The sequence below is a fragment of the Chionomys nivalis genome, chromosome 11 (genome assembly GCF_950005125.1).
Source record: "Chionomys nivalis chromosome 11, mChiNiv1.1, whole genome shotgun sequence".
Lineage (NCBI taxonomy): Eukaryota > Metazoa > Chordata > Mammalia > Rodentia > Cricetidae > Chionomys > Chionomys nivalis.
The window spans coordinates 32,619,554-32,634,904 of record NC_080096.1 but is presented as its reverse complement, the minus strand read 5'-3'; the positions used below and the strand labels follow the sequence as shown (position 1 = coordinate 32,634,904).

The following is a 15,351-nucleotide window of genomic DNA, read 5'->3' as shown; positions in this document are numbered from 1 at the left end:
ATGAGTTCGAGGCCAGCCTGGTCTACACAACAAGTTCCAGGACAGGCTCCAGAGCTACAGAGAAACCCTCTTTTGAATCCTCCTTCCCCCACCCCTGACCCATAAGACAATCTCTGGAGCAAATCTAAACTTTAGGAATTGGTGCTTAGAGACAACAGGTTGATCAAGTAGCCAAAGCTCAAATCCACAAACTCCAAAAGATGGAGCTCAAAGTAAATAAAGCAGATGCGTCAGTGAATGAGCCTCAGGCCAACACACCAGCCAACGAGTCCACAGGTGGGCTCCATCTATGGGTCCTAGGGACCCCGGAAGCAAGAATCGCTCCACAGGGCCGGCATGTGAAAGGGCGGAATTCTGATAAGGATTCAGAAGCTTTGCCGCGAGTCTGCCACATTGTCCATCACAGACAGCGCTCCTCACCATCTGCAGTTATACCGACAGATATCACCTGTCTCCTCTCTGCCCAAGCTCCCAACCACCCTTCTCCACACAAGGCAACCAGAGTAGGGCTGTAAATGCAACTACATCCCTCAGGCTTAGGCCTTCTGCCTTTAGCCCAGGAGCTGCTAAGATCTATCTGACTACAGCTGTGTTCCCCACACTGAAATCCCTGAGCACCCTGGACACACATAGGAATTTGAGGAATGTATACAAAAGAATAAAATTGGGGTGCTAAAATCAGGCAATGGTGGCGCATGCCTTTAATCCCAGCACTCAGGAGGCAGAGGCAGACAGATCTCTGTGAGTTTGAGTCTAAACTGATCTACAGAGCAAGTTCCAGAAGAGGCTCCAAAGCTATAGAGAAACCCTGTCTCAAAAACAAAAACAAAAATTAGGGGTGCTAACTGTGCAGGGTGAGGGTCCCGACAACCTTTCCCTCAAATGACTCTCTAGAACTCCTGACTCACAATCTGAGAGTTTCCCTGCATCCTCAGTGACTTCCAGCTCCTTCAGGGTTTGCCTTGTGGGGACCCCAAGTTCTCTCGCATCTGCCTCTGAGTCTCTCACAGATGTTGAAAAAAGTACCATGACTGTCCAGTAGCCACTCGTCCAGAACGTGGCTGCACTGGGCACCAACACCCTCCTCCACTCACGCGTTACTCAAGTTTACTTCTTTTTTTTTTTTTTTTTTTTTTTTTTTTTTTTGGTATTTCGAGACAGGGTTTCTCTGTGGTTTTGGAATCTATCCTGGAACTAGCTCTTGTAGACCAGGCTGGTCTCGAACTCACAGAGATCCGCCTGCCTCTGCCTCCCGAGTGCTGGGATTAAAGGCGTGCGCCACCACCGCCCGGCTCGAGTTTACTTCTATTAAGATCTACTAGCGTCCATCTCACGTTCTCTCCTTAAGGTTATGCAGTCCTGGCTGGCCTGGACCAGGCCGATCTCAGACTCAGAGATCACGTGCCTCTGCTGGGATTAACGATAAGCACAGCCACAGCAGGCAGGTGAGGTGTGAGAGGAGGTCTAATCTTGAACTCTCTGAACTCTCTGTGGGGATAATGCCTTTGAACTCCTGACCCCCGCCTCTACCTTTGTCTGGGTTCACAGGCCTACGGCACACACTTAACCTTCTGTCTGCTTTATTCTTTCATCGGCTGGTGCTGGTACCACCTAAGGTACATTTCCAAAAACGCTTACTTCTCGTTGTCTCCAGCACCCTTCTCCTATGGTTGTATCCCCCATTTTGTCATCTGAAACTCCCACCTCCTCAGCATCCTGACGCATATGGCCTTCATGGCCTGCCCTACTCATTCACTCCTGACCTGCCATCTTAGCGCTTCCGGCCCACAGGTAGCTCTTCTGTCCCCGTCCCTCAGCCTCTTTAGACGTCACAAGTCCCTCCTCTCGATTCCATGGTCAACAGTTTCTTCTGCTCATCCAAATACCTTGCAGGTTGCTTGTTCCTGCTCATAATTTACCTGACCGTCTTCATCCTGAGCCGACTAACCGGCTGCTTTCTCCAACCCACACGAGTAACTGATACCACAGGAAAATGTGCGGCAGGCTAGACTCTTGTGCTACAGGCTAGACCCGCATGCTACAAACCCACCAAGCTCAACCTTACCAAATATTCTGTGTTCAGCATCAACTCAAGACCTCTTAATGAGCCGGTTGTGGTGGCGCACGCGGGTAGGATTTGCTGAAGGAGGCAGAGGAAGGAGGATCACAAGTTCGAGGCCAGCCTGGGCTACACATTTTTTGCCGGGCAGTGGTGACACACGACTTTAATCCCAGCACTTGGGAGGCAGAGGCAGGCGGATCTCTGTGAGTTTGAGACCAGCCTGGTCTAAAGAGCTAGTTCCAGGACAGGCTCCAAAACCACAGGGAAACCCTGTCTCGAAAAACCAAAAAAAAAAAACAAAAAACAAAAAACAAACAAACAAACAAACAAACAAACAAAAGACCTCTTAGTGAATCGTGTAGCTACCTCTGGAAACTGGCTCATGGCAGCTTAGCACACATACAGTTGGAGGATGAGGTAAAGATACTTGGTATTCATGGTAGCACACTTAACAGGAAAACAAGTGTATTTGATCTATTCGAATTGGCCTACTGGCCTTGGTAGTGTGTGCCTGGATCCCAGTACTCAAGATGCTAAGGGAGGAGGGTTGTGAACGTGAGGCCAGCCTGGGTTACATAGTGAAACCCTGTCTCAAAAAATAATAAAAGTTAGGCCGGGCGGTGGTGGCGCACGCCTTTAATCCCAGCACTTGGGAGGCAGAGGCAGGCGGATCTCTGTGAGTTCGAGACCAGCCTGGTCTACAAGAGCTAGTTCCAGGACAGCCTCCAAAACCACAGAGAAACCCTGTCTCGAAAAAAATAAATAAATAAATAAATAAATAAATAAATAAATAAAAGTTGGGGGATTGGGATGTTGGCAGAGTGCTTGCACACACAAATTCCCAGCATTGACCAAAATAAACAAGGTGCTAAAGGAGCAGAACAAACTCCATTTTGAGAAAGAACTCCCTTTTAGACAGGGCCTAACTAGGGGGGGTGAATGTAGTCCAGCAAAGTCATAAACATTCCGAAGAAACTGTGCCAGCCCTGGTCAAAGTGACCCCACCAGGGTGTCCAAACAATGTCTGCTTGCTTCAAATGTCCTTGTAGGTATCTAACTATTTTGAAATCCTGGGCTGGAAAGCACAGACACTGAGAGAAACAATTAATAAATGGAACCTCCTGAATCTGAAAAGCTTCTGTAAAGCAAAGGACATGGTCAACAAGACAACATGACAGCCTACAGAATGGGAAAAGATCTTCACTAACCCCACATCAGACAGAGGTCTGATCTCCAAAATATACAAAGAACTCAAGAAATTGGACACCAAAAGATCATTATCCAATTAAAAAAAAAAGGAGTACAGACCTAAACAGAGAACTCTCAACAGAGGAATCTAAAATGGCTGAAAGACATTTAAGGAAATGTTCAACATCCTTAGTCATCAGAGAAATGTAAATCAAAACAACTCTGAGATTCCATCTTACACCTGTAAGAATGGCCAAAATCAAAAACACTGATGACAACTTATGCTGGAGAGGTTGTGGGGTAAAGGGAACACTCCTGCATTGCTGGTGGGAATGCAAGTTGGTACAACCCCTTTAGATGTCAGTGTGGCGATTTCTCAGAAAATTAGGAAACAGCCGGGCGATGGTGGCGCACGCCTTTAATCCCAGCACTCAGGAGGCAGAGGCAGGTGGATCTCTGTGAGTTCGAGACCAGCCTGGTCTACAGAGCTAGTTCCAGGACAGCCTCCAAAGCCACAGAGAAACCCTGTCTCGAAAAACCAAAAAAAAAAAAAAAAGAAAAAAAAAAAAGAAAATTAGGAAACAACCTTCCTCAAGACCCAGTAATACCACTTTTGGGTATATATCCAAAGGATGCTCAATCATGCCACAAGGACATGTGCTCAACCATGTTCATAGCAGCTTTGTTTGTCATAGCCAGAACCTGGAAACAACCTAAATGCCGCTAGATCGAAGAATGGATAAAAAAAAAAAAAAGTGGTACATTTACACAATGGAGTACTACACAGCAGAAAAAAATAATAACAGCTTGAATTTTGCAGGAAAATGGATGGAACTAGAAAACATTATTTTGAGTGAGGTAACCCAGACATAGAAAGACAATTATCACATGTACTCACTCATAGATGGTTTTTTTTTTTGTTTTTTGTTTTTTTTGGTTTTTTGGTTTTTTTGGTTTTTCGAGACAGGGTTTCTCTGTGGTTTTGGAGCCTGTCCTGGAACTAGCTCTTGTAGACCAGGCTGGTCTCGAACTCACAGAGATCCGCCTGCCTCTGCCTCCCAAGTGCTGGGATTAAAGGCGTGCGCCACCACCGCCCGGCTTCATAGGTGGTTTTTAAACATAAAGCAAAAAAAGCCAACCTACAAACCACAATCCCAGAGAACTTAGACAACAATGCAGACACTAAGAGAGACTTGCATAGATCTAATCTACATAGGAAATAGAAAGTATAAAAAGACAAGATCTCGCCGGGGCGGTGGTGGCCTGCTGGGAAAGTGTGTTGGAACTCAGTCCAGACTAGTCTGAAACGTCAATAAACCCCAGCGAGTTTGCATTGGATACTTGCTCTGTGGTGGTCTTGTCTGGAGGTCTCGTGACCTGGGTGTAACAGTACATGATACTTGTATATAGTCCCAGTAGCTAAGTGGTAGAGGCAGGAGGATCAGAAGTTCAAGGCCATCCTCTATTGCATAATAAGTTAGAGGCCAGTCTGAGATACATGAGACTTTGTCTAAAAAAATTTTAAGTAAAAAAAAAAAAAAAAAAAAAAAAAAAGTACAAAAAGCTCACTCTGGGTCTATCCATAAAAGATTAACGTAAACCAGGTGTGGTGGTGCACACCTTTAATCCCAGCACTTGGGAGGTAGAGGTAGGCAAGTCTCTGAGAGTTGGCAGCCAGCCAGGCCTACAAAGTGAGTTACATCTAGTACTACATTTTGTGAGACCCTGACTCAAAACAAAGATGAGCCAGGTGGTGGCACACGCCTTTAATCCCAGCACTCAGGAGGCAGAGGCAGGCGGATGGATCTCTGTGAGTTCAAGGCCAGCCTGGTCTACAAGAGCTAGATCCAGGACAGGCTCTAAAACTACAGTGAAACCCTGTCTTGAAAAACAAACAAACAGGGCTGGAGAAATAGCTCAGAGGTTAAGAGCATTGACTGCTCTTCCAAGGGTCCTGAGTTCAATTCCCAGCAACCACATGTTGGCTCACAACTGTCGGCCTCTTCTAACATTGTATATGTAATAAATAAATCTAAAAAAAGAAAGAAAAACAAACAAACAAACAAAACAAAGATGGGGGCTAGAGAGATGGCTCAGCAGTTAAGAGCACTGACTGCTCTTCCAGAGGTCCTGAGTTCAATTCCCAGCAACCACGTGGTGGCTCATAACCACCTATAATGAGATCTGGTGCCCTCTTCTGGCCTACAGGCAGGATACTGTATAAATAAATAAATACATCTTAAAACAAAACAAACAAACAAACAAACAAAAAAACGAAGATGAAAGCAAGCTGGGTCTGGCAGCACAGACCTGCTTCCTGGAAGACCGAGGCAAGAAAACAGAAAGTGATTGGATTCATTCCTTGAATGGCCGGCCTGGGCAACAGAAGGAGGCCCTCGCTTCAAATTTAAAAAGAAAAAAACCAAGGATATGGCTTGGTGGTAGAGTACTTGCCTACCTTGTCCAGTGCCCTCAGTTCAATACCAGTATTAAAATACAAAAAAACAAGAAAACAAAAAACTTAAAACCACACCTCAAAATTCCAATAATGCCAGCCAGGTGTGGTGGTGATGTCTATAATCCCAGCACTCAGAAGACTGAGGCGGGAGAATTACCTCAAGTTTAAACCCTACATATCAAGTTCTAGACCAAGCTGGACTACGTAGTAAGATCATACCTCCCAGCTGGGCGGTGGTGACGCCTTTAAGCCCAGCACTTGGGAGGCAGAAGCAGGCGGATCTCTGTGAGTTCGAGGCCAGGCTGGTCTACAAGAGCTAGTTCCAGGACAGGAAAGCTACAGAGAAACCCTGTCTCAAAAAACAAAAACAAACAAAAAAGCCTGTGTCTCCTCATAGCTCAGGCTGGCTTCAAATTTATAACCAAAGATGACCTTGGACATCTGCTCTTCCTGCCTTCAATTCCTCGAGGGCTGTGATTACAGATGTGCTACCTATCCCACTACAAATATGATATTGTCTTACCATTGCTGTGATAAAACACCATGACCAAGGCAACTTATAAAAGAAAGTAATTTGGGGCTCACATTCCCAGAGAGTTCACATCCACAGGGGCGGGAGAGGGAACACTCTGGGAATGGTATGTACTTTTGACATCTCAATGCCCAGCCCGAGTGACACACACATCTCCTCTCGCAAGGCTACACCTCCTAGTCATTCCAAGAGTTCCTCCATCTGAGCACCAAACACTCAAACTCACGAGCCTGTGGGGGCCTCTCTCATTCAGATAATGGGGGGGGATACAGTGTGTGTGTGTGTGAGACTTGACAAAACAATTCAGTCAAAAAAATTTCCAGGGGGCTGGAGAGATGGCTCAGTGGTTAAGAGCATTGCCTACTCTTCCAGAGGTCCTGAGTTCAATTCCCAGCAACCACATGGTGGCCCATAACCATCTGTAAAGAGGTCTGGTGCCCTCTTCTGGCCTGCAGACATACACACAGACAGAATATTGTATACATAATAAATAAATAAATATTTTTTAAAAATTTCCAAACTTTAAGACAAGAAATCTTCATATTAAAATTTATTAAGCCTCAGACAGTAAAAACAGTAAACCCATACAAAACCAATCACTGTATTGCTTAGCAATGGATTCATATGTGATAAAGGTTAACACCACCAGCTTTACCAAGACCCAAGAGTGGTTACATCTCTGGAGGATAAAAGGAGACTCTATACATAAAATGAATTCTTTGATTCAAGTGACTAAAAAGGGCAAATGTGTGTTCTTTCAATTGCACCATAGATACAAGCTTTCCACTGCAGGTGTAGTTTGGTGTAGTGTGCTTGGCTAGCATTCCTGAAGCCCTGGTCTCTCCCCAGCACCACACCCGTGTCGTTGGCACACACCTGTAATCCCGGCACTTGGAGAAAGAATACATTATCCTTGGTAACATGTTCAGACCCAGCTTGGGGCTACCTAAGACCTGTTCCCACAATTCCATATATGGGCCTGCAACATGACCCAGTGGGTAGTAAGGTTGCTTGCCGCCAAGCCTGAAGACCTGAGTTTGACCCCTGGAACCTCCAGGATAGGAGGGAAACTCCAGTGAGCTGTCACCTACCTCCGTTCGTGCACTGTGGCACACATACAGGCAAAACTGTCAAAGCTAAGGCAGCTTTTATATATGGCAGACATCACAATAGGGAACTAATCTGTTTCTCTTGTCGCTTTCAGCCATTTCAAGCTCCTAATCTGCTCCCATCTCCTGAGTGCTGGGTTTCCGGGCACCTACCACCACTCCAGGCTAACACACCCACTTCTAACAGTAGCTTCCGACATCCACAGGCAGAGGCCAGTTCTGGTCTTTGTTGCTCCTTAACAGTCAGGGTGACTGTGCCTAACTCTTCAGTGCTCAGGACGCTCAACCAAGTGTGTCCGGGAATGAGGCATGGCTAAGCCTCTATGGTTAAGGTCTGGCTCAGACACTGAGGCCTGTTCTTCCTGGTACATCCTTCCTCTGTGCCCGCACCCATGTGTTGTGTGTGGAGGCTTGTGACTGGTGAGCCCAACATGGTCCCTTAAGTATAAGATGGAGTCACCTGGCACAGGACTGGGTCTGTCGAACACCTATGGATGGTGCCAGCTCTTAGGGAAGAAACCCACATTGGGAGCAGAAAATTTTGGGGTTCTGGCTCTGACACCGGGTGACCTGACCAAGCTCCTTATCTTTTTTAACTTAATAAACCTTTATTGAAGCCGGGCGGTGGTGGCGCACGCCTTTAATCCCAGCACTTGGGAGGCAGAGGCAGGTGAATAAGTCTCTGTAAGTTCGAGACCAGCCTGGTCTACAAGAGCTAGTTCCAGGACAGGCTCCAAAGCCACAGAGAAACCCTGTCTTGAAAAAAACAAACAAAAAAAAAACCTTTACTGAGCTTCTACAAGGAGGATGACTTAAGGCCTAGCTCCTTTCTGTTAGCTTAATGCTCAGTAAAATGGCTGACTGAATCCAGAAGACAGCCAGGGTGAGCTATGAGACACTTATTGTCCCGCAGAACCAGAGGGGACGGGATGGGAGGCAGCCTGAAACTGGGTGGGCACTCACACCTGCAACTCAGCCTGGGCGCCACAGTGAAACCCTTTCTCAAAAGCAAAACCAAACAAAGGCCAACAAGAAAGGTGCTTGCTGCCAAGACTGACAACCTGAATTCAATCCCAGGGGCCACACATGCTAGATCACTGGCTCCCCAAAGGTGTCTCTGACCTCCACACGAGTGCACACAATAAATATAATTTTTAAAAATACATAAATGAAAACCTGCAACCTGATACCTGGGCCAGGTAGAGAGGACGTTATGGTGGGATCTGTCCTGAGCCCTCCCATTCCCCACGCCAGTTTATAAACAGCACAAACACTGCGTTTATTGGGAGCATTCAACACCAAGGTTAGGAGGGAGAGCAAGTGGAATGGAAGGGATGGACAGTGGCCCAAGGCAGCACACTTCTGTGATGGGCACTGCTTCACGGCCAACCTTGAAGGGCGTGTCTGCAGGCTGCTCGGGAGGTCTCCCCAGACTGCTGTTGGGGACAAGCGATACTTGCAACAATTCGTGGGGATAGAGAGAATCACTACCTGTCTCTCTCAAATCTCCTCTTTCCTGGAGTTTACCCCGTGACTATCAATGTCCTTGAGTCTGATTTTGGCTTGGTTTTGGTGGCCCCATGTCCTGTAGTGGAGCATTCCGGTTGAGATCTGGGAAGAGAAACTCTGGGCATATGGATGGTGAAGGCCAGAGGGAGCCTGATGCGGTGCACGGAACGTTTTCCATACCTTCTATACTAAGATGTCTTTCCCATGGTCCGGCCCTGGACACTGTGGAAGACCCAGGGAGAGAACAGGCAGGCATGAGAGTGTTCCCTGCTGTTGACGGACAGGAGAAAAGCTTTCTAATTAAGTCCAGTCCATGGCTCTATCTTCTCATCTGGCTAAATAGCAGAAGTCACTAATTTCTGAGAGACACCAGATTTTGAGGAATCCACGCTGGTGTCAAGAGCTTCATGTAAGCCTCCCCACCACTTCCTGTCTCCATCTGAACTTTCACCTACCCCAGAAATGACCCAGTCTCGGGCAGCAGGGTCTTGCTTTAGAGAATCCAGGAAAAGGAGCTAAAGCCCCTGACCAGGAGCAATTGGACCGCCGATCTGTCCGTCTGCCTGCTTGCTGTTGGCCTGAGGTGTCGGGAAGTCTGGCATGCGCTGATGAGTTTTTTGGTGTTGCTTGAGATGGTCGGATCTCATGAACTGGCGGCCGCACTCCAAGCATTTATGTGGCCGGTCTCTGGTGTGGATCCGTCTATGTCGTCCAAGCTCATCAGAGCGGAAGAAAGACCACGTGCAGCCTTCCCAGTCACACACATAGGGCTTCTCACCTAGGGAGGGACGAGGAAAAGTTAAACTGAGCAGAAAAAACCACAGTGGGAAGAAAGAGATCTAGTTCTGGGGCAAGAGGATTTAAAGTAGAGAGATCAAAAGGGAAGACGAAAGAGCCAATGGGAGGCAGGACCAATGGATGGAATGGGGAGCTAGTGGGACCAGAGGGCTCGATTCCAAGCTTGGAAGAGAAAGGGACAATCCCAATAAATCAGTGGTCCTGCATAAATCAAAAAAAGAAAAGAAAAGATGGGCCATACAATTAATTGGCTCAGTTGTTGCACTTGCAGGACCCAGGTTCAATTCCCAGCACCTACATGGTAGCTCACAACCATCTCTGCTTAACTCTAGTTCTGAGGGATCCAAGCTTCTTCTGACCTCCATCGGAGGGACCAGGTATGCACACAGTTTACAGACATTCATGAAGACAAAATACTCATTCACATAATAAAATCAAAAAAAAAATTTTTTCAAAGCTGGGCAGTGGTGGCGCATGCCTTTAATCCCAGCACTCAGGAGGCAGAGACAGGCGGATCTCTGTGAGTTCGAGGCCAGCCTGGTCTACAAGAGCTAGTTCCAGGACAGGAACCAAAAAGCTACAGAGAAACCCTGTCTCGAAAAATCAAAAAAAAAAAAAAAAAAAAAATTCGAAAGAGCAAAGATCCCTGCATCCCTTTCTCCACCCAACACCTCACTCACCCGTGTGTTTACGCTGATGACTCACGAGGTGAGAGCGCTTGGTGTAAGCTTTCCCGCAGTTTTCATACGGGCAGACATAAGGCCTTGAAGCTGGAGATGGCCTCCCAGATGCCTCTCCTGAAGTACTGGGGCTCTCTGAACCCTGTGGACTAGGTGTGGGCTGCTCAGATACGAAAGGTCCTTCCTGGGAATTTGACTGTGTTACAAGCGAGTCCTGGGAATCTAAAGTCAGCAATGGCTGAAGCCTAGCTGGGGGCATCCCAAGATTGTAGGGATTTAAGTGCAGCATCCGATCCATCGAGGGAGGCATGGCACAGGCCCCACTGGGAGCCATGCCTTGGACCAACAATATTCCATTATTTAAAGAGCCTGTGGTAGCAGGTACTGTTGAGGGGACAGGATAAGGCATCGGTGGGACACTGCTGCAGGCCATTACTGGGAGGCCGCTGGAAGCTGAGCCTAGCAGGCCACTGTGAGGCATCATATTCTCACTGAAGGCTATGTTCACTCCCACCAGAGTACCTGGACTCCCTAAGGACATCATGTGGGATCCCGTGTCAATCATTCTGCCGGGTTGGTGGCTAGACGGTGGCTGATGATACATCTGGGAAGGTGTAGGAGGCAGCGGGGAGGAGTACCTCACACCATGCTCAGGTAGGGGCAGAATGACCTGTGACCCCCCTTCACCCTCACTCTGCCTGGACTCCTCAGTGGATAACACATACGGCCTTGACATATTGGATACATGTTGAGTGGCGGCTGGAGTGGGTAGCTGATGAACTCCACCATTCCCAGAAGGCACTGATAGATGCAGCATTGGTGTTGGCCTCTCATTTTCCTGTAAGAAAGAGTCGAGTGAATCAAAGTCCACTCTGCTCTACTCCTCGGCTCCATACACCTCTCCTCCACCCCCCTAAGCAGAGGCATGAACTGACCATGGCTTATGTCCACCTCAGGCTGGCTGGAACTCGCTGTGCAACCGAGGGTGTCACCTACTTCTATCAATCCCCCTGCCTCGTTCTATTGCTAAGTGTTAGGTTTAGACATGAGCTGCTACGCCTGACTTACAGATGCTATACTCATCAAGGGACCTATTTGGTTTGGATGCTGTGGTCCTTGTGATATTTGAATCCACCTGGGAGAGCTCATTTTATTGGAATTCTGTCTGGTCATGGAGCTTACCAAATCTCCAGTGACAACAGGGATGTCAAGGGTCAGTTCTCAGCTCTTCTGAACTCCAGAATGGGCACAAGATTAAGACCTGAACTGGGTAAGCTGTGTCAGTGAATGAAGCTTTGGCACAAACTAAATTCCAATCCACAGATCCCATGGAAAGTCAGGCTCAATAACAAATGCATCTAGCCGGGCGGTGGTGGCACACGCCTTTAATCCCAGCACTCGGGAGGCAGAGGCAGGCGGATCTCTGTGAGTTCGAGACCAGCCTGGTCTACAAGAGCTAGTTCCAGGACAGGCTCCACAACCACAGAGAAACCCTGTCTCGAAAAACCAAAAAAACAAAACAAAACAAAACAAAACAAAACAAATGCATCTAGAATCCCAATGATACACATACAAAAGTCTAAAAACTAGGCCAGGCGGTGGTGGCTCATGCCTTTAATCCCAGCACTTGGGAGGCAGAAGCAGGCGGATCTCTGTGGGTTCGAGGTCAGCCTGGTCTACAAGAGCTAGTTCCAGGACAGGCTCCAAAGCTATAGAGAAACCCTGTCTCAAACAAACAAACAAAAAAACCCTAAAAACTATATATAGAAAACCTTTCTTCCTGCATGTGGGTTCCAGAAATTGAACCCAGATCAGACTTGTCAGCACTCACCTTTACCTGCTGAGCTACCTCAGACCTTTATAGCTCAGCAAATACTGGCTGTGCCTAATTGGTTTTTGTTGTTTTTTTTGTTTGTCTGTTTTTTTTGTTTTTTTTATTTTCGAGACAGGGTTTCTCTGTAGCTTTTGGTTCCTGTCCTGGAACTAGCTCTTCTAGACCAGGCTGGCCTCGAACTCACAGAGATCCGCCTGCCTCTGCCTCCCGAGTGCTGGGATTAAAGGCGTGCGCCACCACAGCCCGGCCTGTGTCTAATTGTTAAGCACTGTTTCATTAATGGTGCATAGAATGAGTCATTTTTATGCATGTGAAGTTTTTGGTTTTGATGATTCAAAATACTAATGACTCAATACATTTCTTCCTTCCTTCCTTCCTTTCTTTATTTTGGCTTTTCTATGTCCTGGAACTAGCTCTTGTAGACCAGACTGACTTCAAACTCGGAAATCCACCTGCCTCTGCCTTCTGAGTGCTGGGATTAAAGGCGTGTGCACCACTGCCTGGCAACTCAATACATTTAAAATTAAACTGCAAATCGCTAGATTAGGGACTTCAAAACTTCAGAATGCTAATGTGGTTATTAGTCACATGTGTTACATTAGAAATTTTAAAAGAATTCCATTGTTGGCACAAAAAACTGAGATCTAGACTAGAAATATAAAAATAAATATATAAAACTATATATAAATATATATAGTAAATATATAAAACTATATACAGAAGCTACACGGAATCTGGGTTGACACCAATTTCCATGAGAACCACAAGGAAAATAGTTACAGATTAGACCCAAAAGGAATTGGTGAGCTGGATGTGTTGACACATAGGTGGCAGAGGCAGGTGGATCTCTGTCTACATAGTGAGTTCCAGGATAGTAAGTCAAGTGGTGGTGTCGCACGCCTTTAATCTCAGCACTCGGGAGGCTGAAGCAGGCGGATCTCTGAGTTCGAGGCCAGCCTGGACTACAGAGCGAGTTTCAAAACAGTCGAGGATACACAGAACCCATCTTTGAGCCGCCCACCCCCCAAAAAAACATTAACTCAGGCCATAATCAATGGAGTCTGACAAACTGCTCCGATAAACGTTTTTCCTCCCCACCCTTCTGCAGTACACAAATCCCTCCCCACAAAGCTGAGCCGAACCCTCCCGCCTTTACCACCCAAGACAGGCTGTAATGCTTGATTGAAAACATACTTTAATGACTAAACAAGCCTCCTTTTTTTGCTTCGGCCCTCTTCATTCGGTTCTCCACCACCACCCTACAACACCCTAGGGTAGACCACAGACTCACCTTGGGAGGCTGGTGCGCAGCCTGCCACTCATCTTCCTGCTCCATGTCGGCCTGGGCGCAACTTTGGACCAGAGGTGAGCCTAGCGAGACTGGTACCGTCACAGGGAAGTGTCCTAACACCACTACGCCACAATCCCAGCTGAGGGTGGACCTTCTAAAAGCCTCCAAGGCTGGGCGGAGCCAAGGCCACACCCACCCAGGACCCTCCCACCTAGCGCTCAGCCAATCACACAACTCCTTAACAGGCCTGACGTCTGCAAGGGGGACGGGGTCCCTGACAGGGAAACCTCTGACCTTTACTCATTTTCCCTCCCCTTTGGTTTTGCTTTTTTGTTTTTGTTTTGTTTTTGTTTTTGTGGCTTTTCGAGAGAAGGTTTCTCTGTAGCTTTCGAGCCTGTCCTGGAACTAGCTCTTGTAGACCAGGCTGGTCTCGAACTCACAGAGATCCGTCTGCCTCTGCCTCCCAAGTGCTGGAATTAAAGGCGTGCACCACCACCGCCCGGCTCTACCACTTTTTAAAGACATTATGTCTACCCTTCCACACCAGCATCCTCCAACCTACAGTCTGACCCAAAGGAGTGGTAAGGAAACCGCTATCCGAGATCTCAGAGTGGAGAAAGAGAAGGGGCTTGATGGCAGAGGCAGGGCAAGTCACAGCCTCTGTTAACAGGAGGGACGCCACTGTGCCTCCGGATCAAAACAGTAAACTTTATAGGGCATGACCGATGGTTCTTGCTGAGGCTGGGCACCTCTGTCCTTTCTCCAAGCGAAATGAAGCTCAGGTGTCCCAGCATACAATTTAGGCATTCCACAATTGCCCATACACTGTGTGTGGACTCGGATTCTCTGTAACTCCATTCCAGGAGATCAGATGCCCTCTTCTGATTTCCTAGGGTACTGAGCATGAACGTGGTACACATACTTATATGCAGGCAAAGCACTCAAGCATAAAAATAAATGTAAAAAAAATAATTTTTAAGGAGAAATAAACCAGGCAGACCAATCTCCGAGTTCAAGGCTATCCTGATCTATATATTGAGTTCCTGAATGGCGAGGACTGCTGGGCGATGGTGGCACATGCCTTTAATCCCAGCACTCGGGAGGCAGAGGCAGGCGGATCTCTGTGAGTTTAAGGCCAGCCTGGTCTACAAGAGCTAGTTCCAGGACAGGCACCAAAGCTACAGAGAAACCCTGTCTCGAAGAAAAGGAAAAAAAAAAAAAAACTGAATGGTGAGGACTACAACTTTGAGACTCTGTCTGAAAAATAAAATAAATTAGTAATAGACTTTTGAATCTGGCATAGTGGTACACACCTGTAAACCCAGTGTTTGGGAGGCAAAGACAGGAGGATCCTGAGTGTGGGGACAGTCTGGGCTGCACAGTAAGACTCTGCCCCTCCAAAAATAAGCAAACCCAAGGCAAGTCACAGCATAAAATTTAGCTGTTTCCACTGGACTTATGACAGACTGGATCAAAACAAAAAGGAGTGTGTGGGAGTGTGGTGTGTGTGTGTGTGTGAACGTTCTTGGTCAGTATGAGATATTCTAATATAACAGCTGAACCAGTTAGTGCTTCACTGGGTTGATGGTGGGAACAAGCATTTCCCTGAGTCCCTGGACGGTGACTGGTGCCTTTCCCTTTGTCGGGAATGCTATCAGAAAGGCAGCTCTCTATAGGGACAGGATGCTCTAAGATTGTCTATGCAGCATCCAGTTGAGAATTCCAGACAAGGGTGGTTTTCGGTTAGAAGCGTAGAAAGCAGATCTGGGTGGAAAGGTAGATTTCAGCCGGTGGTAGTGGCACCCGCCTTTAATCCCAACACTCGGGAGGCAGAGGCAGACGGATCTCTGTGAGTTCGAGGCCAGCCTGTTCTACAAGAGCTAGTTCCAG

The 15,351-nt window shown here is 47.2% G+C and overlaps 1 protein-coding gene across 1 annotated transcript; it reads right to left on the bottom strand.

The window, feature by feature from the left end:
• Positions 1 to 9,373: 9,373 nt before the first annotated feature.
• Positions 9,374 to 13,506, bottom strand: Klf17 (KLF transcription factor 17). Its single transcript, XM_057785429.1, has 3 exons — positions 13,462 to 13,506; positions 10,337 to 11,174; positions 9,374 to 9,636 (listed from the first exon to the last, which is right to left on the bottom strand). The coding sequence occupies exons 1-3, from the start codon at positions 13,504 to 13,506 to the stop codon at positions 9,374 to 9,376; spliced, it is 1,146 nt and encodes a 381-aa protein (XP_057641412.1).
• Positions 13,507 to 15,351: the final 1,845 nt, after the last annotated feature.